Source organism: Necator americanus, chromosome IV (genome assembly GCF_031761385.1).
Source record: "Necator americanus strain Aroian chromosome IV, whole genome shotgun sequence".
NCBI lineage: Eukaryota > Metazoa > Nematoda > Chromadorea > Rhabditida > Ancylostomatidae > Necator > Necator americanus.
Window position 1 is genome coordinate 6,884,543 of NC_087374.1, and position 18,722 is coordinate 6,903,264.

The 18,722-nt window shown below is 40.1% G+C and overlaps 3 protein-coding genes across 3 annotated transcripts; 1 reads left to right on the top strand and 2 right to left on the bottom strand.

The window, feature by feature from the left end:
* Positions 1–3,192: 3,192 nt before the first annotated feature.
* On the bottom strand, positions 3,193–3,697 carry RB195_000549 (uncharacterized protein; the record flags this gene model as incomplete). The annotated part of the gene is made up of 2 exons (XM_064196961.1): positions 3,193–3,230; positions 3,298–3,697. The coding sequence occupies 2 exons, from the start codon at positions 3,695–3,697 to the stop codon at positions 3,193–3,195; spliced, it is 438 nt and encodes a 145-aa protein (XP_064052842.1).
* Positions 3,698–7,339: 3,642 nt separating this feature from the next.
* On the top strand, positions 7,340–14,055 carry RB195_000550 (uncharacterized protein; the record flags this gene model as incomplete). Its single annotated transcript, XM_064196962.1, has 9 exons — positions 7,340–7,451; positions 8,121–8,185; positions 8,470–8,530; positions 9,235–9,374; positions 11,158–11,271; positions 11,348–11,452; positions 12,099–12,191; positions 12,777–12,888; positions 13,991–14,055. The coding sequence occupies 9 exons, from the start codon at positions 7,340–7,342 to the stop codon at positions 14,053–14,055; spliced, it is 867 nt and encodes a 288-aa protein (XP_064052843.1).
* A 352-nt stretch (positions 14,056–14,407) lies between these two features.
* Positions 14,408–17,616, bottom strand: RB195_000551 (uncharacterized protein; the record flags this gene model as incomplete). Its single annotated transcript, XM_064196963.1, has 7 exons — positions 14,408–14,548; positions 14,608–14,784; positions 16,112–16,217; positions 16,314–16,421; positions 16,481–16,601; positions 16,784–16,877; positions 17,458–17,616. The coding sequence occupies 7 exons, from the start codon at positions 17,614–17,616 to the stop codon at positions 14,408–14,410; spliced, it is 906 nt and encodes a 301-aa protein (XP_064052844.1).
* Between the last annotated feature and the right edge of the window lie 1,106 nt (positions 17,617–18,722).

The following is an 18,722-nucleotide window of genomic DNA, read 5'->3' on the forward strand; positions in this document are numbered from 1 at the left end:
TACTAATATCCATCTTAGTAACGATAAGGTATGATACCAATTAGGTACACTCTTCTTACAAATCAATATGAAATGTATTCAGTCAACTAAACTTGTTTTAATTCCAGTCAATTGAATTCTGAATAAAATCAGAACTGATTGATCATTCGTTAACAATCTGTCTGCTCGAGAAAGAAGCGATTACTCCACCTCTCAACTCACACGTATTTGTGAAAGAGTTCTACTATTTTTATGAGTAAATTTTGTGAATATACATGTACCACTAAAATCACTGAATCGATTTTTACAAGGAGTTACATAGACTCTAGGGGAATTATCGTCGAATCTTTCGCTAAAGAGGAGGGTCGGACAAATCTTTCATAACACTATGAGCAAAATCCTGTACGACAGTGTGAAACGAGGTGAACAAAATGTGATTGATTGATTAAAATAGGATTTATCCATAAGTGACGACATTTAAAATTTAAAATTACGCACAGAAAGAAGAGTTAAGCCCTGTGTAACATGCCGTTTGAAAGAGCATTTCTTTCTCAATAAGCTAGTGTTTTTCGTTTTTTTGAAGGATGCTTTAATTTCGGTTAATTTTTAGGTGAATATATTTTGTATTATTGGGACCCTATCGCTGGATATCTAGGTTCTGATAGCAAATCAAGAGAGGATGTGAAGGTGGTCAGTGGATTTATTGGATGGGAATGAGATCGCAGAATTTTTTCTTAGGATTATCATCGTGCGTTGACGTCTTCAAATAAAATCAAGCACTACCACAAATTAAATAGATTTAACCTCCTCGACCTTCTCTGAATATTAACATTGTAGAATCGAATGGAGTGTTACTTCTTGAGATCAACACTTAAGTAGCGGGAGCAGCTCCGACACCCGATATCACCCGTCTACGGCTACCAAGCATCTGCGGAAGATGACGACGCTGGAATAAAATATCGATAAAAAGTTTTATTCTTTTGCACATAAACATTATAGCCTTCTGAACGAAATAAAATGACACTTACGAAAGATGACAATTGTGATGTTGAATGTTATTTTCAGCAATTTTTGATTGGTGTTGGCTTTTTCTATTTGGTTTGCCTTCGCAACTAAGCACACTTTTTACATATGACTGTTTATTATGTTCTGCTAAAAGCTTCATTTTCACTATCAACCTGTATCATTTTTTTTCACTTAGAAAAAAGCTACAATGTTCCTTATTTTGTGATTTTGGAAAATTCTCTCTGAAGGTGCCAACATAAGATTGTAAGAATCCATTCTGTGCAAAAGTTGAGTCAAAATCTAAGTGGTTTACAATAATAATGATAAAAATAATATTAACAATAATAATGAACAAGAACAACATACAACTTGGTGCGTGCAAAGTGAATATGGGTTGAGAGAAGCTCCCTATCATCCAATTTTTCTAATAAAAGATTATAAAAAAGGATAAGTTGTCTGGCGTTAATCAAGCCACTTTCAGTGCACCCCCACGTCCACTTCAATTCAGAATCGTTTGAGGTTCACGAACGTGTATCCTCGCAAACAAGTCTGGTACCAATTTATCGACCCCGGAGGGATGAAAGGCTTAGTGAGGTGAGCACTAGGGGGGAATCGAACCTCCGGTCGATCATGCAGGAAGCGGAACCCCTAACCGCTACACTACACCCGCTCCTAAAAGGTTATGCACCCTACAAGATGTATAACAGGGCCAATAGGCGAAGAAAGTGGTGAGAACCCCATTGAGAGTGTAAAAAATTGAGTTGAAAACTACAGATACGCTATCCTGCGTAAATATCAACCTAGCGTTGTTGAAAGTTTGAGCGAAGCTCATTTTTACGTTGATGAATCCAAGTATTGTCCCCTCGTGGTTCCCAGAACTTCATGAGTTCACCACTAACCCTTCATCCTAAAAATGCGTACCACACCAATAATTTAAATGACTTTTATTTTCAGTAAATTATTCAACAATTTAATACTTAATAATTTTATAGCTTTCTGGCCGATGCGCGCCAATTCGACACCGTGGGACCCGTTCTGGAAATCTGTGACCCAATATGTCCGTTATTATATAGCATGATATATGTATATCCCCGTTACGTTTCTACGTAAGTAGGAATTGACAACATTTGATACGTTGTCTATGAATTTAATTATCTATTTATATTTACATCTATTTATTTTATATTTATATCTATTTAGATTAGTAGGAAAATGGCTTGAAAGATAACAGCACTTTTCGGGAACATAATAGCACAACTTTCGGAGAACGCCAATCTACTCTTCTGGATGATAACATTTAAATATTTTGATCGTCTCGATGGCTTCTTCGGATATTTTTCATCATTTCGGAGAAGGCGATATTGAAACAACTCGTTTGTGTTCGTGGGAATTTTTCCCCGCCTACCGTACCGTATGTTTCACTTACTTGGCCCGTTCTCTACGCTGTAAAATAGTAGTTAAATAGTTATTCCTCAAGTTGCAACTAGCCGCCACTCGTTCATGGATATCTATTTCTCATTCAAATCCAACATTTCTTGTGGGATCCTCTAACTAATGAAAAAAATTACGAAGGATGCGTAGATGATAGTGCACACACTGGTTCTTCTCCATTTTTTAGCACTATCGACCGTCATTTAATCACGGTGGTGAAATAGATACAATAATTCTTCTAAAGGTAGCTGACGTCTATACAATGAATACGTCAGACCAACTTTTTTTCTGTTACAATTCCTAATAACCAGTAGGACTCCGCAGTTACACGACATTTACCTCATTTCAGCAGTAGAAATTTGGTAAGGTTGAAAATGGAAAACAGCACCGGTGCTTTAGTTATAGTAGTTTGTAGTACTAGTACAAAAAAATGATATTATAATAGAACGTAATCCACAACGACTTAGAAATGAAATGTTTTTAATGATAGAAAGAAAAGATAGAAAGAAATTAGAAATGAGTATTTTTAATGATAATATGATCCAGGAAACCATGCTTCTCTTTCGTGGTACACCATGTATGTACGTATCTTTACGTTTCGAAACTCCACAAATAACTAAGTCAATGATCAGACCGAGTGATTAGTGGGGCTTGTCACGTCTTTGTTAGCACAAAGCTCCATTCGTGTTGTCGTAAACCTTGTATACAAATTTATTACGCTCAAGTAGGAAACAACAGTAAGCGATGTTGAACTTCCCAGGAAAACGTTCAACGTGTTTATTTTCCAACAGGAGGACCCCCTTGCTGCCCTGGACCTAGGCACACTTCAATGAGATATTTATCTGCGAGTCTTTACCTATATAAATTTGACAAAGGACTTACCATGGAGTCCGCCACCCACTGGTCCGCCCATTTGTGATCCACCCGCTGCTCCGCCCATTCCTGGTCCGCCCATTCCTGGTCCGCCCATTCCTGGTGAGCCCATTCCTGGTCCGCCCATTCCTGGTGAGCCCATTCCTGGCCCGCCCATTGGTGGTCCGCCCATTCCTGGTCCGCCCATTGGTGGTCCGCCCATTCCTGGTCCGCCCATTCCTGGTCCGCCCATTCCTGGTCCGCCCATTGGTGGTGGGAGCATTGGTGGACCCATCGGTGGGAACATTGGCGGTCCCATTATCGGTACCATTGGTGGTCCCATTGGTGGTCCCATCATTCCAAATGGAAGAGGCATAGGAGGAAAGAAGTGAGATGTCACTCCAACCACTAACAGCAAAACAATCAGCATTTTCAGCTGGTGGAAAATAATTTTTGAAAGGTACAGATGTACAGTTCTGAAAGAAATATTTTTGAATGATTCTAAAATGGTTGAATGGAATGAGTGATTGGAAACGAAGGGCATTGGTTCCTAGGTAACAGGAAGACTACGTTGTTAGAACAACATGTGATTGGAAATCTTGCATAACTCCAAACTACTGCCCTTAAATAGTGCGTAAGCCACGAATAAATTACACTAATGGACATGCTTAAGTCATGTCTACACCACTTAATGCACACATCCTCGTCAAAGAACGTCCACAGTAATAATGGTGACGTTATTAACGCCCATTACATCAATGTTAATACTAATATTAGCATTTATAATGAGAATAGGAGTAGATATGCTCCTATCATAAAATCGAATGATATATACATCTATCAAATAGAATATAATATATGGAATACAGTCAATTGAAGAGATTTTACTCCCAGTCAATTAAATACCCACGTTCCGTTATGAACAGTCTGTTTCAGGAATCGGAAAGAAGAACTCTACTGGTTTGTATCATCACATCCTCAATGATCACCTCCGATGCACGCGTGCGTACGCTAAATGTACGGTCTTCTTGGTCGCGTCTCGCAAAAGGTTTTCCCTCCACCTTACGGGGTCATTTCAACAATACTAACTTTGCCAGAGATTTCCCAGGTATTCGCTATACATTACGGGTCTGTCGTCTTTTGTAGCACCATTGGCACCATACACACCATACGACTCTTGATTCTGAACCCTGGTAAGGAGTAAGAACTGCTGCATCTCGTCATTCTGAACGTCGAATTATTATTTGGTCGAGGCTTGCACAAAGTCTTTTACGAATGCAATTTAGTGAAACCAAGCCAGGAGCGATAGGAAGGCAATGTCTCAACTGCCAAAATTCTAAACAACATAATTACACTACAAAATACAACATAATTTAGTTAAAGGCATCACCCCACGAATCTGGGGTGGTACGGGTTCCAGCCGGGTAGTGCTTTTGCAGTATCGTAGATTGTGGGCAAGAGGGTGATTCCGTGTATCCCTCCCTATATCAGTGTAAACGGACGACCCCAATAACTGCAGAGTGGATAGATCTCATTGGATATCACTGGATACTGCACAGTGCGTAGATCTCATTCGCCTTGTTGACAATCTTTAAGAACGCGGTGGTTTACCAACACCGCTAGTCGGAGAAACTGGTCAGTTATTTTCCTTTTGAGGTTTTGCGTGGTGTACTTGGAACAATATCGAAGGTTGGCGAGGAAAGAGGAGAAGTTTAATGGGATATGCATGGTATCAAAGACCTCGAACCATTTTCAGACCTTTGAAAAAGACGAGTTTGTCGAAACGTTAGGCCAATAAAAAAGAGTTTCACCTAAACCTCTTTGGCATAACAAGAAAACATAAATACATTATCAAATGCCGAGGTTTCAAGAAGAGAGGACTTGGAGACCCCAGAACTGTTTCTTACGACGGCTTCCGTTGCAACGCGCAACTATTGCTCCTCGCACTCCGCCGCACTCTACTACCCTGTATAGGCACATTACCCGGCTGAAACCCGCACCACCCCAGTTGCGCGGTATGATGCCTTTAACTCTCTACCAGGTATCAGAATCAAGAGTCAGATAGTGTGTTTGGTGCCGATGATGCCGCAGAAGACGACAGACTCGTACTGGAAAGCGAACACCTGGGAAATCTCTCGCAAACTTCGTTTTGCTGAAATGATTTTGTAGGGCGTAGCACACTTCATGTGAGCAGCGACCGGATAGTATAAAAACTATAAAACTCAATGTACGGAATTAGAAGCGGATTCCACTCCTTGCCAGGTTTCAGAATCAAGAATCATGTTTTGGGTATCTAGCTTCATATCTAGCCTCTCTTCATACCTCCCATATCTATCTTCCCCCGCGGATTCCCTCTCCTCATCATATTCGTGGATTGCTGCCTTTAAGGCAGTTGTCATGCAGGAGCGGTTAAAAAAAAAGCTTCATGTTTCCCCTCCAGCGTATCCAATGGTTCGCATGATCAGATACATGCGATCACAAAGGATCACAGAAGGTGAAAAACACGATGTCAACGGAAATCTCGAGAAGAAAAAGAGAAGAACGTTTAAAGCACATGTAATTGCATGCATTAGAAGACAATAGAAACACGACACAACAAGATTCTGTACCCAAACGCTCACCGCCAACATATGAAACACAGACAAATAAAACACATGAACAAGTGAAGAATTTGGAAGGAAACTTACCTGAAAGAAGCTGGAGTATGAAAACGTCGAAAAATGAGGTTCTAAAGTAGTTGGGAAGGGCTACTCAGCTGCGCTTGCTTTGGCTTGTACTTTGACGCGCAAAAAAACCCCACAGAGCTGAAAAATCATAGCTCATTTCGATGTTAGTCATTAATCATCGTCAAATAGTTTCATTTGCATAATGGCTGCTGCTGACTTGCTGACTCTACGTGATTTCACTCCCGATTACTGTGCAGCCGAAGCTTGCATTGAAGTCCGAGGAGGAATTTGACGTAGTGACAACGATCAGCGAACCTTGTCCCAACTGTGGAAATTCCCGTAAAGTCACAAAGCAAGCGAACCCAAAGGCCTTAGGCCCTTAGCGCCACCAAGTTTCGAATAAAAATCAAAAATGTGTGAATAGAAGTTGTCAGATGCATACTTGAACGTGGATTATTGTGGTTACCATTTTCGGTTCTTTTTCTTATGGTACCATCTAGCCGGGGCGGGTGTAGTGTAGCGGTTAGAGGTTCCGCTTCCTGCACAATCGATCGGAGGTTCGAATCCGCCCTAGTGCTCACCAAGCCCTTCATCCCTCCGGGGTCGATAAATTGGTACCAGACATGTCTGGGAGGATAAAAACACAGACCATTGTATAGGCCAGATACACGTTCGTAAACCTCAAACGATTCTGAATGGAAGTGAATGTGGGGGCGCATCCCAAGCGGATTGATTAACGCCAGAAACGTTAACGTTATCCTTGCTTGGGAGGTTTGGTAATCTCAAAGCAGTAGTAGTTCCAGCTCTGTATTCCTTTTTTCTTGGTTGCTTTACAGGCCAATATGTTGTGAGTCCCCGAAAACGAAAACGAAAACAAAAACGGTTAGGATCGAGTGTGCACCCATACTACACAACTACAACGTGCTTCATGTCGTTTTGACACGATTATATGTACTTCCACTGATGACCTCGATTCGATCGATTTCGATTGATGAACTATCGCCTTCTTAAATGCTTCTCTGTTCTTCAAATGGGAAAGCCATTTGTCACTTAAGAACAACTTTTCTGTGCTCTATGGACGTTTTTGCACAGTTCGATTCTAGCGCGACAGAGCGTCCCCTCCCAACTTCGTTAGCACCCTCGCCCGCCTATCGCGCGCAGATTACGGCGTAAGTTTTGCAGTGGCTGAGATCCATACTTATCCCACTTTTTTATCGCGCGACTATTCAAAGCCATTAAAGGGGTATGTATGCATCAGTAGAGCCGAATTCTCTCGTTCAAGTTCTCTTATTATTACGTTTTCGTAGCTACAACTTCTGCATGCAGTAAATATATTGTTCTTTGCTTCTTGCTACTAGATAATGCAGTCTTTTTCTGTTACATTTGTTTTCCCATTTATAGAAGTCATGTCGGAACTATCGCGTTACTGCCTTGCTGCAGGAATCACGAAGCCGAAATTGCTTTTTGTCGGTGGCGGGAACATGGCATCAGCCTTAGCGAACGGGTGCGTTTCATCAGGTTAGTTTGCTTGCACATATGTGGGGATATACATTGAGTATGCATCACTCCTTGATCGTCATAGTTATGAGTGCTGCACTAGTAACTACTACTAATTATGATTTCTGATGACGACATTCAAGAGTTACGGGAAAGCGGGAAAAGCTGTTCTTCTTCCTTCTTTCTCCCTTCTTCTAGAAACTCGTTCTTGTTTAGCGAAATGTCACGTAGAAGCCGAAACATTTCTTAAAGGCAGTATATCACGAAATTGACGTGATATGGAAACCTCGGGAAAAAGATCGATATAAAGAAAAAGAAGAAAAAAAGAGATCGGATAGTAGACAAACAGACGATTTGGACTAGACACTCGTGGTCATAATATGCTATGTATGGGGAAGAAAGTTGTGACGCTCATTAGTAACAGCACCAACCTCCAGTACTTAGCTAAGTGTCGAACGCGATGGATGTTTCAAAAAAAAACAGCAAACATAAAATTAGTACTAAACATTGAGTGTTGCAGACGCAAACGTCGCAGCTCCAATCATGGATGCTTGACCCTTTGTTTCTTGTTTTTTTTTTCTTTTCTGCGAACGGGATCAGTCATTTATAGTTTATTCATTTATTTTTCTTTTCTTAGCAGCTTCTTGAATCCCTTCCGTTTCCTATGAGCTTGCAGTGATTTGATTTTAGGGTTTGCTCACAAAACTGATATTGCGATTAGCTGCCGTTCAATCAGTACGTCAGAGAAATGGAAGGTAATGTTATCCTTTCTGCAATTTGTCCATGATATCAATCTTGGAAATCCTGCTCATCTAACATTTGCAACGATGCCACCTTAGCAATTTTTGTTCGCAGACAATGTTGGTTAGAATGATTAACGGTTCCTTCCCAAACGTGTTTACCCACTGTGCTCAAGATCTGCTAACCTGTTGAAAACCAAAACCATTGCTAACCATATCTGTTGAACGTTTTGCTCGTTGCGACATATTGTTAGTATTATTGCGTCAGTATGACATTAGTATTATTTTGTTTTGTTTAGGGCCAAGGTTTCGAACTTGTATTTACTTCTACTTCATCAATGGTGAAAGCATTTCCTCATGGTAAGTTTTTTTTTTTAAAGTAAGTCTTGTAAATTACTCCATTTGTGGTGATTTTTTTGGATTATGAATTCTCTCTTCACGAAACCCACCCTGTTTTTCACGTCGGGAGTCCTAGGTGGCGCTTCACTAAAGGCAGCGTATCACAAAGTTGACGATGTTGGGATCTCTCATTAACGACGTACGGTTCGGGAACGCTTGATTCCCCTTAATTGTCCCGGAAAGCGGCGTGGGAAACATCTACTTCTGCCCTGTGATGCGCCATCCGGGGAAGTGCCAGGTCCGCGAGCCATTTCCCACGCCGTTTTAAGGACGATTAGAGGGGATTGAACAGGGACACGGTCATATTCGTAATCCACATCGTAGGCCTCATATTGTCCATGAAAGATCCCGACATCGTTATACGCTGATTTTAAACAGGTTGTTTTGGCTTATCAGCTCTTAGACAAACAATACAAGAGCGATTTTTCCGAAATCTAGCAGCATAAGGGACTCACATATGATTCTTCGCTTAGTTGCGGACAAAAATATTTTTAGCGAATTTTTAGCGATCTTGAGCGGGTTTATTCGATTTATAGAAGTTTTCGCGCGCCCTTTAATAAGGGGAAACGAAAACATGAATAGGCTATGCAGAGAAAACAGCACAGTTATTTTGGGCATTTGTAAATATGGTTTGGAAACTTGCCACTTTTGTTGTTGTTTTACAGGGATAATCGTTTTGGCAGTGAAACCCCAAGCTCGACATGACGTCATCGACTCCATGTTGTCAGACAATACAAATCTAGCAAATTGTCCATTGATCATCTCAATTTTGGCTGGGATCGATGAGACGATTCTGGAAAAAGAGGTCTATGATTTTTACATTTCCTGGAATTATAACCCAATAGTTCTTCGTTCCGCTCATATGTTCAAAAAGGAATGACAACATATGCTTACTCGAAATACTCAAGAGCAGTTTTTGTCTCGGAAACACCAAACATGTCGCTGGTTCCCAAAAGTGTTCTCCACTGGTCTGGATAAATCAACGAAGAAATTTATTCTTTCTAACTCTAAAAATATGCTGAAATATGAGAGAGAGTGGTCGTTTTTTTCTCTGCTTTCTATCGCGCTTTATTCACCTGAGATTGCGGTATGACGACTGAGGTGGTATTTTATCGATGGATGACGTTACAATAACAACTCTCACCTTCAAACTGTTACCTGGCTACCTAAGTTTCTGAGTCTTTTCTACATTTGGGTCGATTTCCATTCTCTACTTTGATGCTATAATTTTTGGCTCAATGCACGAGTATTTAGCATCGTGCCAAGTTTGAGGCAGAAATGATCTCTCTTTTTTGCTACACCGAGGTCAACAGCAGGATAGGGACGTTAAGAGAACTTCTTGGATAAGTTATCGTGTTTTGTTATGCAGAAATGAGCAGCAACTCACCATTCTTGCTCGTGCGTGCTAAATACGAAAATACTCAATTCCATGCAGAAACACAACACCACCTTGTGACACCTAAGTTAGAACTTGTGATAGTAATAAAAAGGTCATACTGTTAAAAAATAGTATGTTTTGATATTTTGCTCGCATTGAATCCGCATCAAATTCTGTGATACAATAAATATCGAAATATCATGGTGAAAGTAAATATGTAAACTAAGTCTTTTATAAATGATCAAAGATCCCGAACCTCATGAATAAGAAAGTCGAAGCGCTGGATGTGGAAAGACCTCACGGTGTAGTGGACGGGGCAAAGGTTCGCAGCTGAGAATGATCGATTTTATCGGTTTTTGTATTTTCAGTGTCAATATTTCACGCATGCTTGAGAAATTATGGTGTATCATGCGGATAACCACATGAATATTGATTTATGCAATCATCTTATTTTTTTTTACTCACAATTAGGTTCAGTTCCTTTGTCTGATAAATAGTACAGTGTATATTGATGCATTGTATTGCTTTACGATTTCCTCTCCGATGTACTGTCTTGAAAAACTTGAGATCCAAGTAACACGGGACTTTTTTGTATGTTTTCTTACTATTCAATCTGATTTTACTATCTAGTGCCTAGTCTTCAAATCATTCAATCAATGCAATTTTTTTCCTGGAAAAATAATGGACTTAACCGGGCTGCACTGCTCGCTACCACTCTTCTCTTTGAAATGATTTCACGTAGAGCTCGCTATCCTAATTCTTCACTATCTCAACATTTTGCTACTAGCATGTACGAGTAAGGCTAGCGGTCATCGTGCGCGCTGCTATTGCTGCCTCATATTATTGTACACTAAAATAAGGCTCCGTTGACAAATATGAGCACAACATTATCCTTCGCCATTCTTTTTTTCGTCTAAAGCGATGATCTTTCATTGCAGTGGGAGTATTTTCAGAGAATAGAAGCCTTCTTTTTCTAGTAAAGGAAAAATCTATGCTCTGTCCAATGTTTGTCATTGTACAAAATCGAAACAATGCATGTTTTTGGTTGAGTATCCTGTATTAAATCATTTGTATTACTTCCTCCCTGCACCAAAAATTTTCTAATGAAAGTGTTGTCCTTCAATTTTCTGGGAGGAAGAATGTTCATCTTTCGTTCGAGCAACCCCAAATTCTGAATATCAGAAAAGTTTAGAAAAAGCAGGCTTTTCAGTTGAAGTCTGTTGGTTATCTCGGTCCTATTGTACGACTGTTCCCCAACACTGCTGTTGCAGTTGGTAGCGGTGCCTCTATTTTATGTGCTGAACCGAACGTGAGCGATGAATTGGTGCGTTTGAAAACTTTTTGCAGATTAATGAATTCAATCACCTGATAAGTTGTGGCCTAAACTTCATTTCGTTCAGGTAGATCTTGTCAAAAATTTCGCATCCAAAGTTGGTCTTTGCTTGCGGGTGGATTCACGAAATTTTAATGCCTATGGCGCCATATCTGGGTCTGGTCCAGCTTGGGCAAGTTTTGTTTTGATATTTTATTCAAATGAAACTTCAGCACAACACACAAACAGGTATTGTTGGTGGAGAAGTACAAAAGTGGCCAAACAATTTTCTTTAATATAAGTAAAGTAGATTCGTTAGAGTGTTCATACCATGAAGTCATGTTTTGGTTTTAACTTTATTTGCGTAAATCGTCGGATTTAAGTGCTTTGAAATTTTCAGTATAATTCTTCGATAGTTTGTGCTGAACCTCAAAAAAAGGAGTCCTCAACTCTTCATATAACAGTGTCATTCGAATAAGCTATCCCGGTAACTGGGAATCCGTTTGTAACCAGGAGCTGAGACATGTTTCTTTTTGTTATCACTTATCTGGAAAAATCGTGCAGATTCATTAAGATGGAAAAATGAAAAAGGACCTGAGGGGACTAATGAAGACTAAGTTTGATGAAGAGAGATGAGCAACAATGTTGAAAAAACGACACTTGTGAACAAATATTTCAAAGATATCACAAAATACTTTATCCTTTTATCCTTCCCAATGTTCGTGACTGTACGATCCTCCACTAAGATTGATGACCTACTGCTCTAAACTCGGAGAATCTTTCCATTCTATTAAGTTGTGACCTCGCTATATTTGTCACTTCTTAAGACTTCGTTTTAGGTATATATGTTTATCGAGTCTTTGGCTGATGGAGGAGTTTTCGCTGGATGCTCACGTGAATCCGCATTGAAACTAGCTGCACAAACAGTAATGGTTAGTTTCCAATTTTGTTCGAAATGTAGTGAGAGCTTGACTCTGAGCAGTAACGTCCCTCACTTACTTGTGCACTGTACTGTCGGTTGTTGTTTTTGACCTAGCGAACTGGAAATCATCTCCTAGTTCGTTGTGACTGCGAATAACAATAATAAGAAGAATAGGTGGTGAAAGTAAATGGTCCGTAAATTATGTGCTCCCCTTGTTCCACCTTCTTTCTTGCAATTTTGAGGAAGATGGGGAAATATTGAGCAAAAGTAGCTTCGAATAAGTATTGACTTTTTTTGGTCAGTGGAGTCGGAAACTAAATTCTATCAAACAATTTTTTCTTCACTTCAAAGTCATTTTTTATAAGAAAATCTCTTCAAGTAGATTTATACTTCATTTACTATATATTATCATTATTATATTATCAAGCCAAATAAATATATTTGTATGCATACTTAGCCACATATTGCTCTTAGTTGTTGAGAATTTCAGCGATTTTTGCACAAACATATTTTTGTTGCTTCTGCTCCTACGAAATAAAGATTCTAGATGGTGTTTTATTTGCAGTAGTGAAAAGTATACTTCACATGTATTTAGGGGGCAGCCGAAATGGTTCTTGAAAGCAGTGAGCACCCTGCAGTTCTGAAGGACAAGGTATGCTCTCCAGGTGGAACAACTATAGCTGGTCTAAGGGAACTAGAAAGATCAGGTACACATTTTTCCATGAAATTGGTTTTAAGCATTCTGCGGCTTGGGTAGTGCTTATATTTTCTGAGATAATGGTTCTATTGATTTATTGTGCTTCTAATATTCCCCCCTGACTCGTAAAAACGGTGCTTTTGAGCTAATAAGTGGTGAAGTAGGAGTCATATCCCATCAAATTCATCATAATAAATCTCATTTTCCATTTGTCCTAGGCTTCAAAGTGAGCTCGTACTATTTTCCAGTCGTCCTATGCTCATCCAAATTAGCAATTCTATTCTTCCGCTCTGAGAACAACTCAGAAGTACCATCCTAAACACTTGTGTTCTCCCAAGTACGCGCCAATAACTTCATCTTTCCACAATTTGTGAATGAATTCTCTGACGTGTCTGCTCATGAGTGATTCGTTTAGCGTATATCTGCTCTCTATGAAAACGACTTAACCTTGAGCGTTTCTCGCAAAAGTAAGAACCCTGTTCGCATTCTGAGCACTTCTAGTCGAGGCTTGATCGCGAGTGCATCGGTGCTGTATCAGTGAACTGTCGCAAAATTCTGATAAAATGATCGGTGCGCTGCCAAATACTGCACATCTAACCGAAGCTTGCAAACAGTACCTTCTTCAATCACGAAGTATCCCCCTCCACCTCTTATACAGAGATCATGTTCGCCAGGTCTGTGCGGTCGTCGCGGATTCTGTTACGTCGGGCTGACGGGTTCTGCTACTTTATCCAGTGGTACCTATCTCCAGTTGTCTTTAGGAAGGAGGATAATTGATAGGGCGATGGGGCTGATAAGGAAGCTTTCTTGAGAGGCTTTTTTCCGATGGGTATCGTTTCTTGCATGACTAGCATCATTTTGTAACCATAGTCGGGGCAAAATCCTTTTTCATTAGCATCGGCACCATCGCCCTGTCCGACTATAGTACAATCGACCGGTTATGTTCGGCGACGACTGTGATTGATAGGGTCTGTCTGAGGTTCTCCTGACAGACCATTGTTTCACTTTTTCCGCTATCATATTTTGGTGGTTTTGTCCTTTAATTCTTCAGGCGTTCCCTTCCCTATTTTTTCTTCAATATACTGCTATGATTCTCCCATTTCACTGTTTAGGTTTTCGCTCTGCGGTCATCGAAGCGGTGAAGGCAGCAACAGATAGAGCCAATAGTATGAGCTAAACAATCATGGTGAATTGATCTCATTCTCTAGGTTTTGTCTACGACTATGACTTGATCTCGTTTTTTAGTTCCTTATTTATATCAGATAAATAGTAAGAATGATTTTCTCCACAGTTTCACACCTCCCGAAGGATTTACTACCAATTTTTTGGAATGTATGATACGTTAGGGACCTCAGTAATCCGGCATGGAAATCCGCCTGAATTTAATTTTTATTGTCATAATACTAAAATTTTTAGCGTTATCGCAACATAGTGCATTTTGTAAAGGGATGTATGTTCTCACGTATATACATAAATGATTATGAACAAACATATTGTTTGATGGGTGACAGTAAACAAGAGAAATTCGGCTAAGGATTACTATTTAAATAATGCACAAATAATGAAGCCAATTTTGACTTGCTATCGATCGGATTTGACTTGGACATGCTGATGAATTGTCGCCTTAATCGTGTCAGGACTGCCAAAGTACGGTACTTTCTTATCATCACCTTCAATTTGGGCCTTCAGGAAATCGCTTTTATCAATGAACTCTACCTCTGGATGTTACCTTGTTCTCGACGGGTTGATGAGCCGAGATAACAATATAATGTCCAACAGGTGTATTCCGCTGTCCTTCCATGACTGCATTGACAACATCTTGCGTAACACGATCAAGTTCATACAGGAAGTTGATTGGTGCTAGTGGTGGATTCTGCGTACTTTGATTCTCCACAAGGGCTGTTCCCTAGAAATTAAGCACAAATTTATTAGGTTCTTCAGCATAGCTCAGCTAAAAAGATTACAGAATAAAGTTAAAATGGTCAGAATCTGGATGTGATAAATTGGGTTGGTCAACGAGTCCTCCTCGAAAAACTTCACAAGAAGAACTAGCTCTTCTTTTTGATCAGGACATTCAAATGTCTGTGATGAAAAGAGCAGTAATGGAAACACCACAATTGTCAACAACATTCAACCATTTGCTGTGAAAACCCTACATGCTCCAAAATGAATTAGGCTAGCTACTGAAAGCCCAATGAAAAGAACTTTTAAGAGGGTCATGGTTCTCGAAATTTTTCCTTGGAGTCCTGAAGAGCTGGTAAAATGACCAAAGCGAGCTATGAATCGAATGGGAACTAAGATCATCTTTTAGTCGTACTGAGGTTTTTGAAACTCATCTCTCCCTTTCTGAAGCAGCGACGAGGCTGCAAGCAAATAAGTGACCGTTATTGACTATGACTAGCTGTGTATTGCAGTAGAATTAAAAATATTACTTTTTTGCGAAGAGAAAAGGACTTTTTGACATAATTAACAATAGACCTACAATAGACATGAGTATTTCGAAAGTTTAGAGAGCTGGATGCTCAAGGGATCTTCGGGATCACTTCAAGAGCCAGAAACTTTTTTTTATTATTATTTGGGAATGTAACGAATGATATCCGAAGGTACGGATTGCAGTGAGTGATGGAATAAAGTGTTTGGGAGCTTAAAATAACCATATAACTCTTGGCTGTGAGACATATTAACATATTTTTGAAAAGTCGTGTGTGGAAGTAGTTGCAAAAAAACATCGGAGATCCAGTACACTTGGAAGTCTGATTCTATAAGAATACTTACTGCTCAATCTCGCTGACGAACTCTTTCGAAGTTTCCAGATTTGATCCAGGAAAAGAGGAAAGCACTTGTAAACTTTGTCGTTCTTTTCAAAATTTCAATCAGTTGCAAGATATATGCAAATGAAAGGAAGTCTTAAATTCAACATGCTAAAAAGATTGATTATGTCGGAATCTCCTCGCGAATAGATGAGGTTAAGGGTATCACGAGATCAGGAGTGTAACCACGACCAAGCACAATGCAATTCAACTCGTTGCTAGGTGCCTCGCAAGAAAATTAACCCAACAAGTTTCCCACGCCGTTTTTCTGGACAGTAAGTAATTGAGCGTGATCGCATTCACAGTCGTGATCTAAACTCTTGACCCCACCTATTTGAGATAAGGTCCCAACATTGTCAATTTTTGAGAATGCTGCCTTCAAAGAGATTCAGGAGCATTTCAATCCTGCAATGGTAAACGAACCTCACAAAGCCACTTGAAGATATCTGATAAAGGAAGTTCGACAAATTTTGGTGAAGGGTGCTCCAGATCTACATTCATGTCATCTGGCACACTTTCAGTATGATTTCTGTAAGTTAAAAGAATCAGGTAAACTGTAGTTCTCTGTACATTCCGCTTAAAAGTTGCTCATCGTACGTTAGGACAAAGGACTGCTGAAATTCACCTCTCACTTTTTCCGACATTAACATCAAACAGTGGAGAGTCCCATCTATTGCGTTGGTCGGGTTTCTCGTATCGGGCTATAAGTTCGTGAATGGTATCTTCTTTATACCTTAAGTTCATAGTAACTATAAAAAAATACACAGAAACAAGTTGGGGATTTCTATGTACCTGTGCAGCTCCTCCTTTTTCTGGTTCAACCATACACACGTGTCAGCGGAAGCGTGGCAGTAAAGCACAGCGTACGTAGTTTTACACAGCTTGGCAATGAGGAACAATTCATACCTATATCCTAAAGAATCTTTAAAGACAACACACCTAAAGGCTGATCGGGACATCATTACAAATGAAAAGCTACTGTATAAAGCAAAAAATAGAGTTAAAAAGGGACTAAAATGACGGGAAACTATAACTACAATGAATACTATAACTCAATTATTGTCAATTAACTATAAAAATACTGACAAGACTTACCTTTAATGTAGTTTAAAGCATCACATATAACAACAGTGTTTTGATTCAAGGACTTCTGCACTGAAGAGCGCAGGAATGAGCGATGTTCTTTTTCCTAAAAAATTAGTGTCTCAGCAACATCGTCTTCTTAAGCATACAACCGCGTTAAAGCGACCTGACTTGTGGTGGAATCGCTTCGACGCTTGCGCCCGACTTCTGGGATCTGCGCTTAGAGTTCATTAAAGGTATCCAACGAAAAAGAGGTGGGTTGGTTTAAACGGATATAGACCAGGGGGGTATTTTCCGATAAAAAAAAACGGCCCGGAAGATGCGGCGCATGCACAAGGTTGGCGGGCTCCAATCGAACTCCTCGTGGAAAATAGTGCGCCGCAACGCTCCAAGCCGTATCTTCCGGGCCGTTTTTTACGCTAATTAGGAAGAAATAGACGGAATCACCCTTCTCTCAGTAATCTACGATCCCGTATACGAATACTCTACCGGAAATCCCTACCACCTCACATTCGTGAGGGTGGTAGGAAATTTAAAGCTAGAGAGGGTTCCACGGCGAGCCCAATCGCCTATGCAATTGTAGCCGAAGTCAGGTCATTTCGACCCGACTGTAACTTAGGAACATAATGCGAATTAAGAGGTAAACATTAGTTCGACAAAAAGTTCCAAAGGAAGCATTAACTGACCTTACTGGCATTGTTGTAATCGTCTCTGCTGAGAAGAGAATCATCATCATCGCCGATAATAACCACTTCCTTCCCTTCGACGGTGAAATATTCACGGACTCGTTGAACAATTGTCGATTTCCCACAGGATGGATGTCCAGTAACCACCAAAAGAGGCATTCCTACCGGAAATAATGAAAAAGAATAACCCAAAAAAGGTACATAACTAGGTGGTGACACAAAGGAATGAGAAAAAGACTTGTTTCGAGAGGAAAACTGAATTAATATGAAAGAGCTGCATACGAACAAACAATTGAGTCAAACATTTATTGCGCACGAAGACTTTGGCTGCTCGCAACGTCGCATCTGGACCTGGTGTCACAAACGTGTCACAGACAGAACATAAAAATAAAAGAACGAAGATCTAGTGCACTCTGAGAATGTCCAGACAAAGAGCATTCGAATAAAAAACAATCTGTGAGAGTAGCATTCTCGCGCAGTTGGCACATTTGCTGGACAAAGAGTAAGGTGAAATGTAGTTGAGAGGGGCACTCAGTGGCGCCCTTATTTCTCGAAGTAAATAATCGAATCAGTCGGGGCTCTAAGGCCTAACCTTTAGTCTTAGAGAATCTATGACATGTAAACCAAATTATTAAGAGAAAAAAAGTAAGTTAGTGTGTCGAGAAATAAGGGCGTCAGTGAGTCCCCCATCCCCACCTAGATTTTACCCCAAAGAGGTTTAATCCTCATTCAGAGCATTCTCGTACATCGAGTCTCCAAGCATTGTAGCAGCCCATTCCACATTACACTCGATTTTCATGAGCTGCCTTATCTTCGCTATTACTCTTTATTTACTTATGTATTTTACGTGTTTATGTTCGTTTCTACTTTATCTCTTTTGTTTCAATAAAATTTAATTACCTAAGTTTGAGGCATACTTCGTGACTAAAAAATCCACTGAACTGAACACTGAAAACACCTAGCACACATGAGTTCCGGAACTGTGGTTTTTTGTGACAGCCCACTGCGGGAGCCGCCAGCGAAATATGGTTATCAGTAACCAACAATTCCCCGAGCCGAAAGTGCGGCACCGCACATCCGGCTGCTTCAACGGGAAGACTTTTCCGTTCCAGAATTTCATGCATCAACTTCCACTGACACATTGATCTGCACCCACAAGGTTGTGACCCTGAAAAAGGCCTTGGGGTTAAAAGGTGTTTCCTCTGTGAAGGATGTTCGGTTATCTCATAAGAAATGGGATACTTTGCGGTTCTATCATCCCTTTT